Raw genomic sequence first — 18,175 nt, 5'->3', positions numbered from 1 at the left:
CTGCTCAAACAGTATGTGACGTAGTACGCAATTTTTGGGGACCACTTTTGGCTTGTGAGCTTCACTTTCAGAACTACTGGTTTAAACAATGTTATTGGTATTGTACTGTCGTCTTGAGAACTGTTGTCTTGAACGTGTGAGTGCATACACTGTAGAATCAATTCATGAATAACATAGTCATGAGTGTTAGGATTACAATATTACTTTTCATTCCAAGGGTGGACAGTAACCTGAAATGTATGATCCAGAGTTGCAATATTGTAAAGATGTCTGTTGTATAATGACACTGCTGTTCACTATAGTGATTTGCTGTAAGACTTGACCTTTACTAATGAGCAATGACACAGTTCTTTCAGAATAACGTATACCTGGAAGAATATTTTATTTTCCATTAGTTTTGCTCAGTGTAAATGTTTCTAAACAATTGGAGGAGCATGATATACTGTACTATTTCTAATATCTGTGTTCTCTCTCTCTCTTTCACAGTAACTCGTGGATTCTTCTCAAAGGCCCCACTCAAATCCCTAGACGACAGAAAAAAAGGAGTAACATCTGTTTATGCACATATTTCTGTTAAACCGCCCTGGAAAAAACAGAGATAGACGGAAGATAAAACACCTTTAAAAATGAAACATTAAAAGGAACAAATTGCCACTGGAGAAACTAAGCAAAGTCAACCTGGTTGAGGAATCCATCATCTTGGGATCAACATCTTCGGAGAAAGGGCAGGGTCATGTCCCAGTTGCCATGCGAATCACCACGGTGACCTGCCTTCCCTGCCCCTCCCCCCTCCTCCTCCTATTGGTCCAGCTGCTACTGCGGCTCCTCCTGTCTGGGCCAGAATTTGTAGGGGCTGCCTCCCCCTGCCCCACCCATTGCAGCTGCTCCAATCAGGCCAGTCGAGTCATCTGTACAAGACAGGGTCTGGATGGGGTGCCTGAGAGCATATCAGTCAACACACGATACCTCAACCTGCAAGAGAATTCAATAGAGGTAAATATGGACTGTACTGAGCATTATCCACTATGTTAATTTGTTTTGTTTGACTGTCTGTGTGTTTGTGTGCGTGCATGCCCATGCATGAGTGTGTGCGTGTGCGTGTACTGTATGTTGGTAATCATTATGTAAATTCCTGTTTTTATATACTTGTTTCAATGTAATTACCTGTCATTCACTCATAATAACCATGGAATAATGCCTGTGTTCTACAAGTGTTCCCCAACCGTTTTGCAATTCAAATGGGAGGTCATGTTAATATGGAAATCAAACAGTAACACAGCAAACAGCAAAAAAGCAGGAACACATGTGTTAGCAGATTGTATGTCAGAACCACAAGGTAGTTGTGGTTTTACAGCTGCACTGGGACACTCCATTTAACCTCAGCTTCCCAATGTCAACTTCCTCAGCATGTCAGCCGTGTAATAGAATACATATTCCTGCTGTTTTCAGTTTATGTATTTAGGAACTTTGCGCTCAGAAATGTGCTGCACTCTAGAAATGTCTAGACAACTTCACAGACACGAGGTTGCTGAATACGCTAAGTCCATTTGTGAATTTGGATACAGAGTGTTTTAGGCTAATGCTCATTAGTTTTGGCAAAGTTTGTGGTAAATCAGTAAAGTGACTGCAGAGAGAGGAAGTGGACAAACAGCCATTCTATCTCACTCAGAGAGGCACATGATTGAACTGTATATGTTGGCTACAGAAGGAGAAGGGAACATCAACCCTCATGCTTTGGTCTTACGGAGTTAAAGAGATGCAGCTTGTTAAAATATAAAATAAAGAAATAATAACACTATTCATTACACTTCCCTCTTAGCCAACGGATTCTGATTGGATTTGTTGTATCCCGAAGCCCCACTTGAAATGATTAAAAATCTAAAAATATTGTAACACCTGGAGGCATCCTAGATTCTCTGGCTTATTTCTTCTCTTCTCTCCCCCAAGTACCCTGAGAGTAAAGCTTTGACAGCTCCCACTCCCCTCTTAAACACCCCCACCCTCCCTATCACCCTCCCCCCTCCTGCTCCACATAAGGAGGATGCAGTGGCCTGTCTCCAGGAGCTTCTCACTGCCTCCCTCACTGAGAGCATTGCCCACACATATCTCACACAGCCATAGATGACTTGCCTAGTTAAATAAAGGTTAAATAAAACAATTCAAATAGATTTAAAGGGATTTTAGTCCTGCTCACTAGCTGTGTGTCTGATGCCTGGCCAAATGAGCTCCGTTTGGACAGCCCAGATACTGGTGTGGGGTGTCCAGGGGCCCACCCAGTCCAAGTGCACCAGCAAGCATCTTCTCTCTGAGAAAAACAACCATGTCTCTTGTCTGTTCATTTACCAAAACGGATACACCACAATTAATCATTTCAGCCTCTATGTTCATCATTTTTTTGTAGTGTTGTGAATTTTAATTTGGCTCATATCAGTGATTTGAAGTTTTTGTTTTCTCTCGCTGTAAGATTTGAGTTGATGTTCATGTTTGTAAAACATTATGGTAATGTTCTGATAGTGTCCCTGCATTCACACCTGTGCTATTGCTTTCACACTCTACCCAGCTGTCACAGCCACTGGAGCTGCACCCTGTTTACACAGTCTAGTCACTCTTCATGTTGTGAGATATTAACATTCTCCCTCTCCCTCTCTCCCCACCAGGTTATCAAGTCAGACACCTTCAAGCACTTGAGGCACCTTGAGATCCTGCAGCTGTCTAAGAACAAAATCAGTCAGATTGAGGTGGGAGCATTCAATGGCCTGCCCAACCTCAATACGCTGGAGCTGTTCGACAACCGCCTCACCCTGGTCCCCTCACAGGCCTTCGAGTACCTCAGCAAGCTGCGGGAGCTGTGGTTACGGAACAACCCCATCGAGACGCTGCCGGGCTACGCCTTCCACCGCGTGCCCTCGCTGCGCCGGCTGGACCTGGGAGAGCTCAAGAAGCTGGACTACATCTCAGACGCCGCCTTCGTGGGCCTGGTCAACCTGCGCTACCTGAACCTGGGCATGTGTGGTCTGAAGGACATCCCCAACCTGACGGCCCTGGTGCGTCTGGAGGAGCTGGAGCTGTCTGGGAACCGTCTGGAGATCATCCGGCCTGGCTCCTTCCAGGGCCTGGTGTCACTCCGTAAGCTGTGGCTCATGCACTCGCAAGTGAAGGTCATCGAGCGCAACGCCTTCGACGACCTGAAGAACCTGGAGGAGCTCAACCTTTCCCACAACTCCCTGCACTCGCTGCCCCATGACCTCTTCACCCCGCTGCACCAGCTGGAGCGGGTGCACCTCAACCACAACCCCTGGGTGTGCAACTGTGACGTGCTGTGGCTCAGCTGGTGGTTGAAGGAGACGGTGCCCAGTAACACTACGTGCTGCGCCCGCTGTCACGCTCCCCCCGGCCTGAAGGGCCGGTACATCGGGGAGCTGGACCAGAGCCACTTCACCTGCTACGCTCCCGTCATCGTGGAGCCGCCCACCGACCTCAACGTTACCGAGGGCATGGCTGCAGAGCTGAAGTGTCGCACGGGCACCACCATGACCTCGGTCAACTGGCTCACGCCCAACGGCACCCTGATGACCCACGGCTCCTACCGGGTCCGGATCTCCGTGCTGCACGACGGTACGCTCAACTTTACCAACGTCACCCTGAGGGACACGGGTCAGTACACCTGCATGGTGACCAACTCGGCTGGCAACACCACGGCAACCGCCGTGCTTAATGTCACTGCCGCCGACGTTGGCGTCAGCTACTTCACTACTGTCACCGTGGAGACGGTAGAGCCCAACGAGGGCCCGACAGTCTACGCGGGCGTCATGAACAGCCACAACGAGTCATACGTCATTACTCCGTCTGGCCACCAGTGGAGGGGGGGGGTCCCTACCACCGCCTCCTCCCTGTCAGCCTGGTCCTTGTCCTCGTCCAGGGCCACCCGGCCCACCTTTACTGTGCCCATCACTGCCGAGACGGGCTATTCTGGCCTTGATGACGTGATGAAGACCACCAAGATCATCATTGGCTGCTTCGTGGCCATTACCTTCATGGCAGCCGTGATGCTGGTGGTCTTCTACAAGCTGAGGAAGCAGCACCAGCTGCACAAGCACCACGGCCCCGCCCGCGCCATCGAGATCATCAACGTGGAGGACGAGATTGGCGCCGGTGCCGGTGGACGCGGGAGCGGCATCTCAGGGGGTGGCACCGTCTCTCGGGATGGGGGAGGAGTAGGAGGAGGGCAGAGCCTGAGGATGCATCACCCGGAGATGGTCAACCTGCCCAACCTGGCCAGACAGGAGCACCTCAACCACTACTACAAGGCCCACCACTTCAACAACAAGATGATGGGCCTGGGCATGGGCCTCAACAACAACAACAACCCCTCCCTCTCCCCTTGTTCCCAGACCCAGAGCATCCCCAACTCCTGCGCACAGGGGCCCACCTCCACTAGCGGTGGCACCCCCACGGGTGGCTCGCTGCCCTCCCCTGTGCCCCTGCCCCAGCTGGGCATCCACAGCTCTCTGAAGGGGCTCATGGGGAAAGGCCAGAACCCTCAGATCGAGCCTCTGCTCTTCAAGAGTGGCTCCAAGGAGAATGTGCAAGAGACTCAGATCTGAGAGAAAGAGAGAGACAGATGGAAAAAGAGAGAGAGATGAAGAGACAGAAAAACAGGGAGATGGAGGGAGAGAGAGGAATCTGATTGTACTATCCCCATGGCCATATTTCGATAGAAAGTGTAGGCAGGCAGAATATGAAATATTACATAGACACTGCTTTGTATGGTTAGTGCATAGAGAGTGAGAGAGCGAGAGAGAGGAGAGATTGTTCTCACACCTCTACTGTGTCTGCTCAACACCCGTCCAAGCATTAACATCTTCTGAGACACTCCAAGACCCACACAGACACACACAGCCCGACACAAGGACAGGAACATTCTATCAGCTAACACATACACAGTGCATTATGAGATTGACAACTATGTGCCAAACTTGCGCATATCTGTGCCAAAGTAAAAGCCCTTGCAATCTTTATGTCCATCAGCAGCATTCCCAGACTGAATCAGGTGACCAGGTTCAATACTCAGACACAATAAGAATCACCATGGTTATAACTAAATACAGATCACCTCGTATATTACCAGATACAATCCAAGTCACCATGTTTATATAGAGATAAGATCTGAGTCACTCTGTTGAAGTAGGCAGATAAGTGTTTGGGACTGTGTCAGAGCAGTACAGGGCAGCCCAGACGCACTCTGTGGAACAGGACAGAAGGGAAACCATTGAGCAGAACACAGTTTAGTGTCAGACAACAAGCAATGTGTAGGAAGAGGAAACAATATCCGCAACGGTTGTGTTTTACTTAGTGGGCTCAATCTCACTTTCTCTTTCACACCTGACTGGCTACTCTCTTTAAAGGAGAGGAAGGTATATGAAGTGAATCGTCGTAAAAAAAAAATGTAATAGCAAAAAGGACTACGAAAGATACAAATAAACTGTGAAAGTACATATTATATATAAATATATTTTCATTCGAAGAAATAAATTATGAAGAATCTTTACCAAGTTTCTGACTAAATAGCCACAGCTTCTGAAGAATATATGAACTGCTGTCAAAGCGGTCATCACTATGAAAACTTTGTTTGGCTAGAAACAAGATGGCCGACATTCTGTGCTGGAAAGGGACATACTGTAGTGGAGGCTGTGGATGACCAAGAGCTAAAATTGGAAACTGGCACAGTGTTTGATTGAATTTATTTTGGCTTCAATTTTTGTAGCATCACAAAGCGTTCCCTCTCATGCCACATTTACATTAACAGGGTCATTGGAGAAGGGGGATCTTTACTCTCCATTTAATGAGAACATATGAAATATGATTACAAAACTTCACCCTTTGATACAAACAATATGGATATTGTAATGATGATAATAATGATGATGATAATTATAATAATTCAGTAAATGCTTATCAACCGTATACTGTAGATAACTCTTAAAAACAGATATAGGTTTAGCATGCTCTCTGATTCAAGTGGTAATATCTAAAATTGCAATGTGATCGGTTTCAACTTCATGCATTCGGTATATCTGTATGCAATATATCATGATATTGAGAACAAATGATTATTATAATTATCATCATTATTACTATTATTATTATTATTGTTATTATCATACACTGAGTGTACAAATCATTAGGAACACCTTCCTAATATTGAGTTGAACCCCATTTTTCCCTCAGAACAGCCTCAATTGGTCAGGGAATGTACTACAAGGTGTTAAAAGCGTTCCACAGGGATGCTGGGCCATGTTGACTCCAATGCATCCCATAGTTGTCAAGTTGGCTGGATGTCCTTTGGGTGGTGGACCATTCTTGATACACACGGGAAACTGTTGAGCTTGAAAAACCCGGCAGTGTTGCAGCTATTGACACACTCAAACCGGTGCGCCTGGCACCTACTACCATACCCCGTTCAAATTCACCCTCTGAATAGCACACATGCACAATCTATGTCTCAATTGTCTCGAGGCTTAAAAATCTGTCTTTAAACTGACTCCTCCCCTTCATCTGCACTGATTGAAGGGGATTTAACAGGTCATATCAATAAGGGATCATAGTCTTCACCTGGTCAGTCTGTGTCATGGAAAGAGCAGGTGTTCCTAATGTTTTGTACGGTCAGTGTATAGGTGGCAGAGCAGCCTAGTAAATCCTTATGAAAGTGATGTTTATAATTGATCCAGTGGGGAATGATTTGATTACACATGGAACGATGACGATCCCTTCAACCACCATATTGACTCCAACAACAGGGGATGGACTGTGTTCCACCAAACACCAACCTGCAGAAACAGGAAATACATGGGCCTCAAAATGGCTGCTCCCACATGGCATCCTCACAGCCCATGCCTCCTCAAACTCCTCTGTTTTGTACAACAACACCAGTCTCAGCCGATCAGGACCCCTCATTTTATTCTGTTGTGTAAAAGACAGGACATGAACCTTTGACGAAGACTGCTCGTTTGCAGAGGATTATATCAGAACTCAATGTTCTCATGTGTGAATGGAATTCATAGCAGCAGGGAGCTAAAGGAGGACAGCATTTTGAAGCGTTTGAAAGGTAAGAGAAACCTATTCAGTGAAGAGACAGAAAGCCTAGATGAATCATATGGTGATGGGTGATTTGTTTTTTTAAGGAAAAGGACAAATAAATGAAAAATATAGAAACGTATAGATCTCTTAAAAAAGCTATTATAAGTGTTTTTTCATTTTGTTTTTTTTATCTAGTTTGATTATTTCCTTTATCTTTTTTTAAATCAAGTGTTATCTCAATTGTAATATTGTTATTGTTATTATAATTCGCTAATTACACTGGTTATAATTCTGAAAGATGTTCTGTCAGCAGAAGTCACATTGAAAAATTAAAAAACCTGGCACACAAAATGGCGGTTGAGCTCTGTGAAACTTGGTGGCATTAGTTTTTTTGTGTTTTTTTCCATTTAATTGAAATATAACTGTTTGTGTGTATCCCTTTGGCTAATACAGCTGTGCTTGAGATGACACACAGAATGTGAAATGGCCGGCGAGGGGTCTTTTCCTGAACAAGGAGGACAGGATAGATCCTGCTTTGATTTACAAACTTGCTCACGCTCTCTCTCACTCTGTGATTTTTAGAATGTCATAGCTATCAGTGCTCCGAGTGTGATTTCGCTAAGTCAACACCCTGTTTCCATGACTACCTACCCTCAGAATAATGCGCCAAACAGCGTCACAGCTTGCACCTCATATGGTGCCCGATGCCCCCTGTCAATCATATTCCTTTAAGACAACATATCTCTCTACAAGCCGGCCAGTGTTCTTCCAACAGTAGCAAATCACCTTTCACAGTGTGCCCATATCCTAACACAATGTCCCTACAGGTTCCTGCCTCCAGGTTTCCCTGGCAACTGTTGCAGCTGCGACAGTCCTCATCATAGCATCTTGATTTGGGTTTCTGATGCAAATAGGAGGGAACAGACAGTATAGAAGGCTATTAACATATCCATGGTCCTCATAATAGACATTTATATTTTTTCACGGCGCTTATGCAAGTGATTTACACATTCATGTTGCTTATGGAAATAATGAACATATTCCATTGGCTTATTCCAGTGACTTACATCCTGTATCTATATCCTCTACACACACGTTTGATTTACTTATGCAGTGATTTGCATCGTCTATATCACTTCTACATGTCAGTTGCATATTCCTACACCAGTGCTGAACGTATTCATGTACCTTGCACTTGTGATTAACACTTATATCCCATGCACCAGTTATTAACATATTTATTTTCCCAACACCAGGGATCTTTAATCCCCTCACTAGTTATTTACATATTCGTGTGTGTGTGTGTGTGTGTGTGTGTGTGTGTGTGTGTGTGTGTGTGTGTGTGTGTGTGTGTTCAGTGGTTCTCACAACAACTATTCCCCCAGTATTCTGGATGTGACTCCCTGCCTGTCTTGTCACCTCAGAAAGCATTATGAAGCTTTATGAAGCTCTTATGAAGTGTCACAGAGAAGAGCAAAGCTAGAAAGGCTTAGTGGCAGAACGAGTTTGGCCAGTGCCCCACAGTCCCAGTAACATCACTGCAGTGACTGAGTCACACAGCACTGAACACACACTTAACACTAATGGAAATGCTGTGTTTACTGTGCAGGAAGAGACCCGCTCGCGCAACCATTCAGGGAATAAGTAAAGTATGTATGTGTGCGAGGGTGGGTGTGTGTGTGTGTGTGTGTGTGTGTGCGTGCGTGCGTTCGTTCAGTTATGGTATCTACAGTAGTATTTTCGATTACTATGGCAACTTGATATTGTTTCCATTATTTCGAATGCAGCTATATCAGTGTGTGTGTGCATGCGCCTGCTAGGTGAGTGTATGTAATGTGTGGGTTGTGTAAAGAGGATGCAGAGAGAGAGGGAGGGGGCCAGTCAGACCTCCATTTTAAATCCCCAGTTTAAAGCAGCTCTCTGTCTGTTTCCCTCTGCTCCAGGCTGTTCTATGATCCTCTCACTGACACTTTAAGTAAAAACGGGATTTCTAGTTAAGCAGGGTTTTCCCCCCTCTCCCCTCTGCCTATTGGGATAAGCCCTAGAGATCAAAGGTCTGCTCTATCATCGCCAGTCTCTTTAGTATTCCACTGGTCTCTGCCTCTCTCAACTCGTAGTCAATCTGAGGTTACGAGCTTGTGGTCAAGTCGCGTGTCACACAGCCCTAGTTATCCTCACTGTTAAACCAGCCAATCAAGGCTATAGTGTTTCCTAATTGGACAGGGGCCGATGTCCTCGGTTATCTTGACGTTTGGCTGTTCTAGCTCAGGTCCTGGTCTAATGAGACAATATTAATCAGGCTTTTGATATATTTAGGATGTGATCTTAATTATCTTAATTGGTAGAACCTGCTGTGTTCTGATCAGAGCACCTTTTAATTTGTTTATTTTTTATGTCACCTTTATTTAACCAGGTAGGCCAGTTGAGAACAAGTTGTCATTTACAACTGCGACCTGGCCAAGATAAAGCAAAGCAGTGCGACACAAAGAGCTAAGGAGTTGGGAGGTGATCTTTGTGTTTTTAGATAGTCATGTTTCAGGGGCCTTATTTGAGCTTGAGGTGAGCATAGCCTTGTTTAGGTGAGACAACACCTTTAGGGAACCAGCCAGGTCCACCATTGGAGCTGGTCCCATATGTGGGTGGTGGACAGATATAAGCCATAGAATTATTAAGTTGTTGTTATCTTCCCGCGTAGAGTTTAGTTTAATTCCATTTAAAAATAGTTGTGAAACGACAGTGGAGCCGCTACATTATTGATACTCAGTGTCAATGATACATACGCTCCAGCGCCAAATGCAAATGTTCCTCCCAGTTGTCAAGGCCAAAAGTGTCAAACCTGTAATTTATAAGCATTATTATTGCTATAATATTTTTTAATGGCCATCAGATGGCCTATGAGTACAGACCCAGAGAAACCTTGCAGCTTCTATTGTCACACATCATGATGATGATGATGATGATGATGGCGACTGAGACGGTGGTACGTTCAGATGCAGATCTGTGTGTCTCTAGTCTCCTAGTTTAACTTTACGTCATTGTCAGACCAGAAGTCAGTGGGTGATTTTATTACTATGACGCCAGTCGGTCTTCAGATAGGTTTTAAGCAACTCTACTTCTGCGAGGCTGGTGTTTAGATGCTCGCTTGGTTATTCTAGTTGTGCGTGTGGTGCTGGCTCAGAGTATTTCCTGTCCATCTTCTCCCTGTGAGGTTTTGTGGAGGTTGAGATCAGATGCTCATGGACGTCAGTCTGCGCCGTCCGTGTGATTTGTACAAGAGCCTGCAGCCACTTATCCAACAGGCCTCCCTGTTGCCTACGCACATACGTACCTGTGCACACATACACACGCACAAGCACATATAGTCATGAGCGCACAGACATTTGCGAATTGACTGACTGACTGACATTGACTGACTGATTGATTGTGAATGATTGATTGAAAGGGGCTTTCTTAATGATGTGTGTCTTTGTGCGGTGGGCTTAACACAAACCTCTCGCCAGCTCCCAGCAGGGCTGCGGTTCAGAGGCTGGGGCTTTGTGTTCTGTGAAGGTGTCCTTAATTTGAGAACAGAAAGACATTAACATATGGCTTATTTCATTGTTTCCTTGGCAACCATGTTCTCTGTCACAAGATGTCCGTTTTGGTTGACTTGGGCGGCTGACATGTGAGTGTTAGCGTGCCGTGACGCGGGGGAGATTAGCGGTGTCTCATCGTGGATGACTTCATCTTCTGTCGATGACTGTCCTGTGCTAGAGGTCAGGCAACCTCAGGTGGAGAGGTTCATATGAGGGGAAGTTTTATTTTTAATAACCAAATCTACTATTATTTAGATTTCACTTACCCCAAACTTACCCCAACCAGTGATTCACTTCCTCATCCTCGTAAGGGGGCTCTGAAAAAACATGAACAAATTCTCCAAAAACACCCATATACGTTCTTTTAGGAACGGCAAAGCTCTCAGTATATAACATCTAAAGACCTGCATCACTATTTTGAGAGCTTATCCGTTTCTGCAAACTGGACCTTTCTATAACTTGCCATTTACATCAAAAAATAGAGATTTGGTTGCAAAAAAGCTAAATTCTCCTTTAACAGGGAGCAGCCATCACTGTTACTCCAACACTCTAATGGGACATGCTGAAAAGCCTGTAATTGTGGAGTACAGCATAATGGATCTGGTCATCAGGCTAGGCCTTCCTGAGCACACTGTAGCTGTGGTGTTCAGCTGGGACACTGTTCTTCATGTCTTACAACACCCTGTTCTGAGAAGGAACATTATGGAACACTTCATTCTGAAGGTTCTAGAACATTAAGATCCTTGTTTTTGGATTAGAGAAATTGACTCCTCTAATCCAAAGTGTTCCAGACTTGAGAATTGGAACCGCATATGACAGATGTTCTAGAACACTCTGACGTCCCCTGCAATGCTCGGGAACCTTCCCTGTTGATCAGGGATGTGTTGTGGAGTTGTTGGATTCATATCGGAATGTCCTGAACCATCGGCGATTATTAAAGGATGTGCTGAGCCAGCAGCTGTGCTCCTCTCAGAGGACAGGCTCGCAGTCAAGTCTCCCAACAGCAACACACATTCACCCCCCTCTGCTACTCTGCTCTCCTCTCCTCCACAGCAACACAGCACACAGATTTACAGTTTATGGGCGCCTTGGCTCGCCATCATATTCACACACTACGGTGTCTGATGTTTGTTTGAAGCTGGGCGGCGGCCATAGCGTACATTACAAAGCTTTGAAGTGCAAATGGCGGTCTGCTCCGCTGCACCCTATGGAGGGCCAGTGTAGAATAACCATGGTGTGGGAGGAATACGCAGCCAGGGGATCATGTGTTGATAGTCGTTTCCTTGTGTGGGGATAGACTGGTACCCGCAACCCAGTGTGATGCAGGGTCAAGTTCAAACCAGACGCCAACACTGGTGGTCCGAACCTCCCCTGTCAGTCAGGCAGCAGAGTAGAGCTGGAGGAGGAGTCAGGGCTCTGAGGGCTGACCTGACTAAGTCGCTTAGAAGCGTTAGCTAAATGGCATAGAATTGTTCTATTATATTACCTCCAGAATCAATGCAATGAACAAACTTGAAAGGGAGAAGCAGAGTAGCAGTAAACATTCATCAATATGAAATCAAGGTTAATGGGGCAACCCTCAGTTCTAACAAAGCACCTCCCTGCCATTGTTTTGGTAAAAGGCTGAGGGATTGGGCAATGTAACCACTCTCAAATTCATAGGCAATGTAACCACTCTCAAATTCATAGGCAATGTAACCACTCTCAAGTTCATAGACAGAGCTATGGATGCAAGTACTGACCTCACATCCATGATATCAACACTCTAGCTCTAACTATGTTTTAAGGCTATACAGTGTTTGTTTACGTTTACTTTGTTTATAAACATTGGAGTAAAACAAGCTAATAGTTTGGAGTTGAACTAAGCCCATGAGGTATTTAGAAGTTAGATTCTTCAAGAATCAATGCGTACATTGAATGAATACATCTATTGATGCTCATGGACACATCATCAGTGATGCAACCTGAGGTCATTTGGTGTTTGGGGTCTTTCAACGTGAATTTATAAGGCCCTTTAACTGGAGGTATAGATTTTTTCTTTTAACTTTGACACTTCTTTTAACTTGTTGCCTCCCCCTGTCAGTTTTGAGGTGTGCTGCTGTCCTCATTGGTGCTGATGTATTTATTCAGGCCGGTCTCCTTCAACCTCCGTCTCTGACACCCCCCTTTGATACTTTATTTTTACCCCGCTCCACACCATCAGCCACCAGCTGGCAGAGTGTGGCTTCTAATGCGCTCAAACCCTGGTGTTACTTAACACGTTTACCTCGTGTTCACCATACATTTACCTCACAGGAGGTTGGTGGCATCTTACATTTATTTTATTTATTTCACCTTTATTTAACCAGGTAAGCTAGTTGAGAATAAGTTCTCATTTACAACTGCGAACTGGCCAAGGTAAAGCAAAGCAGTGCGACAGAAACAACAACACAGAGTTACATGGAATAAACAAGCGTACAGTCAACACAATAGAAAAAAAGAAAGTCTATATACAGTGTGTGCAAATGGCATGAAGAGGTATGGCAATAAATAGGCCATAGTAGCAAAGTAATTACAATTTAGCAGATTAACACTGGAGTGATAGATGAGCAGATGATGGTGTGTAAGTAGTGATACTGGTGTGCAAAAGAGCAGCAAAGTAAATAAAAACAATATGGGGATGAGGTAGGTAGATTGGGTGGGCTATTTACAGATGGACTAGCGATCGGTTAGCTGCTCAGATAGCTGATGTTTAAAGTTAGTGAGGGAAATGTAAGTCTCCAGCTTCAGCGATTTTTGCAATTCGTTCCAGTCACTGGCAGCAGAGAACTGGAAGGAAAGGCGGCCAAGGCAGGTGTTGGCTTTGGGGGATGACCAGTGAGATATACCTGCTGGAGCGCGTGCTATGGGTGGGTGTTGTTATCGTGACCAGTGAGCTGAGATAAGGCGGAGCTTTACCTAGCATAGACTTGTAGATGACCTGGAGCCAGTGGGTCTGGCGACGAATATGTAGCGAGGGCCAGCCGACTAGAGCATACAGGTCGCAGTGGTGGGTGGTATAGGGCGCTTTGGTAACAAAACGGATGGCACTATGATAGACTGTATCCAATTTGCTGAGTAGAGTATTGGAAGCTATTTTGTCGATGACATTGCCGAAGTCGAGGATCGGTAGGATAGTCAGTTTTACTAGGGTAAGTTTGGCGGCATGAGTGAAGGAGGCTTTGTTGCGAAATAGAAAGCCGATTCTAGATTTCATTTTGGATTGGAGATGTTTGATATGAGTCTGGAAGGAGAGTTTACAGTCTAGCCAGACACCTAGGTATTTGTAGTTGTCTATGTATTCTAGGTCAGAACCGTCCAGAGTAGTGATGCTAGTCTGGCGGGCGGGTGCAGGCAGCGAACAGTTGAAAAGCATGCATTTGGTTTTGCTAGCGTTTAAGAGCAGTTGGAGGCCACGGAAGGAGTGTTGTATGGCATTGAATCTCGTTTGGAGGTTTGTTAACACAGTGTCCAAAGAAGGGCCAGATGTATACAGAATGGTGTCGTCTACGCAGAGGTGGATCAGGGAAGCACCCGCAGCAAGAGTGACATAGTTAATATATACAGAGAAAAGAGTCGGCCCGAGAATTGAACCCTGTGGTGCCCCCATTGAGTCTGCCAGAGGTCCGGACAACAGGCCCTCCGATTTTACACACTGAACTCTATCTGCAAAGTAGTTGATGAACCAGACGAGGCAGTCATTTGAGAAACCAAGGCAATTGAGTCTGCCAATAAGAATACGGTGATTGACAGAGTCAAAAGCCTTGGCCAGGTCAATGAAGACGGCTGCACAGTACTGTCTTTTATCGATGGCGGTTATGATATCGTTTAGTACCTTGAGTGTGGCTGAGGTGCACCCATGACCAGCTCGGAAACCGGATTGCAGGAGCAGAGAAGGTACGGTGGGATTCAAAATGGTCAGTGATCTGTTTATTAACTTGGCTTTCAAAGACTTTAGAAAGGCAGGGCAGGATGGATATAGGTCTGTAACAGTTTGGGTCTAGAGTGACCGCGGCAGCTTTCCAATCTTTAGGGATCTCAGACAAAATGAGAGGTTGAACAGACTGGTAATAGGGGTTGCAACAATGGCGGCGGATAATTTTAGAAAGAGAGGGTCCAGATTGTCTAGCCCAGCTGATTTGTACGGGTCTAGGTTTTGCAGCTTTCAGAACATCTGCGATCTGGATTTGGGTGAAGGAGAAGCTGGGGAGGCTCGGGCAAGTAGCTGTGAGGGGTGCGGAGCTGTTGGCCAGGGTTGGGGTAGCCAGGAGGAAAGCATGGCCAGCCGTAGAGAAATGCTTATTGAAATTTTAGATTATCATGGATTTATTGGTGGTGACCGTGTGGCCTAGCCTCAGTGCAGTGGGCAGCTGGGAGGAGGTGCTCTTGTTCTCCATGGACTTTACAGTGTCCCAAAACTTTTTGGAGTTAGAGCTACAGGATGCAAATTTCTGTTTGAAAAAGCTAGCCTTTGCTTTCCTGACTGACTGTGTGTATTGGTTCCTGACTTCCCTGAACAGTTGCATATCGCGGGGATTATTCGATGCTATTGCAGTCCGCCACAGGATGTTTTTGTGCTGGTCAAGGGCAGTCAGGTCTGGAGTGAACTAAGGGCTATATCTGTTCTTAGTTCTAAATTTTTTGGAAGGGGCATGCTTATTTAAGATGGTGAGGAAATTACTTTTAAAGAACGACCAGGCATCCTCGACTGACGGGATGAGGTCAATATCCCTCCAGGATACCTGGGCCATGATCGATTAGAAAGGCCTGCTCGCAGAAGTGTTTTAGGGAGCGTATGACAGTGGTGAGGGGTGGTCGTTTGACCGCGGACCCATAGCGGATACAGTCAAAGAGGCAGTGATCGCTGAGATCCTGATTGAAAACAGCAGAGGTGTATTTGGAGGGCAAATTGGTCAGGATAATATCTATGAGGGTGCCCATGTTTACGGATTTAGGGTTGTACCTGGTGGTTTCCTTGATAATTTGTGTGAGATTGAGGGCATCTAGCTTAGATTGTAGGACTGCTGGGGTGTTAAGCATATCCCAGTTTAGGTCACCTTACAGAACGAACTCTGAAGATAGATGGGGGGCAATCAATTCACATATGGTATCCAGGGCACAGCTGGGAGCTGAGGGGGGTCTATAACAGGCGGCAACAGTGAGAGACTTATTTCTGGAGAGATTCATATTTAAAATTAGAAGCTCAAACTGTTTTGGCATAGACCTGGAAATGGGGAGGATGGTCTCGTGGTAATGGCTGGAGCGGAATCAGGGAATTGGTATCAAATACATCTAACATGTGGTTTCCAGGTGTTTGATGTCATTCCATTTGCTCCGTTCCAGCCATTATTATGAGTCGTCCTCCCCTCAGCAGCCTCCTGTGCTTTACCTCATATATCCAACATGGTCGCCCACAGTGTATACCTCAGGCAGACAACTCCCTCTCACAGAGAGGCAGGAGGAATGAGCGATGAGGTTGACTGTCAGAGGACACTGAGACGTCCTGTCACTCCTTATCCTATCTGGGTACTGGCCTGGGTATGCTACACTGTATCTGTGTGTATATACACTGTATTTGTGTATATCTGTGTGTGTACGAGTGTGTGTGCCTGTCTATGTGTGCGTGCATTCCCATGTGCTTGTGCACAGTTGTGCGTTTATGAGTGTGTGCAGTGTGCTTGGGTATAAGAGCATGTGTGTGCAGCGTGTGTGAGAGCATGTAACGTGTGTATCTGTGTGTGTGTGTGAAGAAGAGAGAGGGACATGAGGGGGAACACTGCGGTGCTTATATGTCAACCAGTGCTGGAGGGGCCGATGACTCTAATCCTCACCCACGGGAAGTGAAGGAGCATGGCTGACTTACCCCCTTTCTCCTTGTCTCCCTTTTCTCACCCTGTCCCTCAGAAATGTAGATAAAGCATCAGTCTCTGCCTGTCCCTGCCTCGCTCTGAGTCACACACACACACACACACACACACACACACACACACACACACACACACACACACACACACACACACACACACACACGCGTGCGCGCGTTACATCAACCCTAACCCTCTCTCAGGAAAAAAGGGAAAATTAACACTACAACAAGCCAACACTTGAGATATTTCCTTCCCTCTGTTTAATTAAACATAGACTCCATCTGCTCTTTTGGTTCGCTTCTTCTTTTCTTCTGCAATATTCACTATGGTTGTTCTCGTGATTGTTTCTTATGACTCTGTTCTAGCCTGTTCTAACCATGGGTGTGTGTATTAACACTGGACACATGTCACGTGTGTGTGGAGGAGGGGTCATTTGTTCTGCTTAAAGGTTCCGTGCCAAATCTTTTTCAGACCATTCAACCTCTGTTCATGTGCCATACTGAGACATTTATGGAATAAAAATTACGTTGTTTTTTCACATAATCCCCGTTGAGATGCTGGTCGTTATTTTGAGTGACAAGTGAAGTTTGAATGTCCCAGAGAGAGTTCTATGTGTATCTACAGTTGAAGTCAGAAGTTTACATACACTTAGGTTGGAGTCATTAAAACTCGTTTTTCAACCCCTCCACAAATTTCTTGTTAACAAACTATAGTTTTGTCAAGTCAGTTAGGACATCTACTTTGTGCCTGACACAAGTAATGTGTCCAACAATTGTTGACAGACAGATTATTTAACTTAGAATTAATTCACTGTATCACAATTACAGTGGGTCAGAAGTTTACATACACTAAGTTGACTGTACCTTTAAACAGCTTGGAAGATTCCAGAAAATGTCATGGCTTTAGAAGCTTCTGATAGGCTAATTGACATTATTTGAGTCAATTGGAGGTGTACCTGTGGATGTATTTCAAGGCCTACCTTCAAATTCAGTGCCTCTTTGCTTGACATCATGGGAAAATCAAAAGAAATCAGCCAAGACCTCAGAAAAAAAAATGTAGACCTCTGCAAGTCTGGTTCGTCCTCAGTACGCAAGTATAAACACCATGGGACCACACAGCCATCATACCGCTCAGGAAGGAGACGTGTTCTGTCTCCTAGAGATGAACGTACTTTGCTGAGAAAAGTGCAAATCAATCCCAGAACAACAGCAAAGGACCTTGTGAAGATGCTGGAGGAAACAGGTACAAAAGTATCTATATCCACAGTAAAACAAGTCTTATATCGATATAACCTGAAAGGCCGCTCAGCAAGGAAGAAGCCACTGCTCCAAAACCGCCATAAAAAAGCCAAACTACGGTTTGCAAGTGCACATGGGGACAAAGATCGTACTTTTTGGAGAAATGTCCTCTGGTCTAATGAAATAAAAATAGAACTGTTTGGCCATAATGACCATCGTTATGTTTGGAGGAAAAAGGGGGAGGTTTGCAAGCCAAAGAACACCATCCCAACCCTGAAGCACGGGGGTGGCAGCATCATGTTGTGGGGGTGCTTTGCTGCAGGAGGGACTGGTGCACTTCACAAAATAGATGGCATCATGAGGTAGGAAAATTATGTGGATATATTGAAGCAACATCTCA

At 45.3% G+C, this 18,175-nt stretch overlaps 1 protein-coding gene across 5 annotated transcripts in view; it reads left to right on the top strand.

Annotated features, from left to right (window-relative positions):
* LOC115171492 (leucine-rich repeat-containing protein 4B-like) overlaps nucleotides 1-5,445 on the top strand; it is a 28,960-nt gene extending 23,515 nt beyond the window's left edge. For all 5 annotated transcript variants that reach the window (XM_029728364.1, XM_029728362.1, XM_029728366.1 and 2 more), the window contains 2 exons: nucleotides 487-993; nucleotides 2,658-5,445. In XM_029728364.1, coding sequence (XP_029584224.1) covers nucleotides 748-993; nucleotides 2,658-4,604 — 2,193 coding nt within the window. In that variant the 5' untranslated portion in view covers nucleotides 487-747 and the 3' untranslated portion in view covers nucleotides 4,605-5,445. The remainder of the gene's footprint in view (nucleotides 1-486; nucleotides 994-2,657) is intronic.
* The last annotated feature ends 12,730 nt before the right edge of the window (nucleotides 5,446-18,175 follow it).

This window comes from Salmo trutta, chromosome 32, assembly GCF_901001165.1.
Source record: "Salmo trutta chromosome 32, fSalTru1.1, whole genome shotgun sequence".
NCBI lineage: Eukaryota > Metazoa > Chordata > Actinopteri > Salmoniformes > Salmonidae > Salmo > Salmo trutta.
The sequence above is the reverse complement of the archived record's forward strand: the minus strand, read 5'-3'. Positions and strand labels throughout refer to the sequence as shown.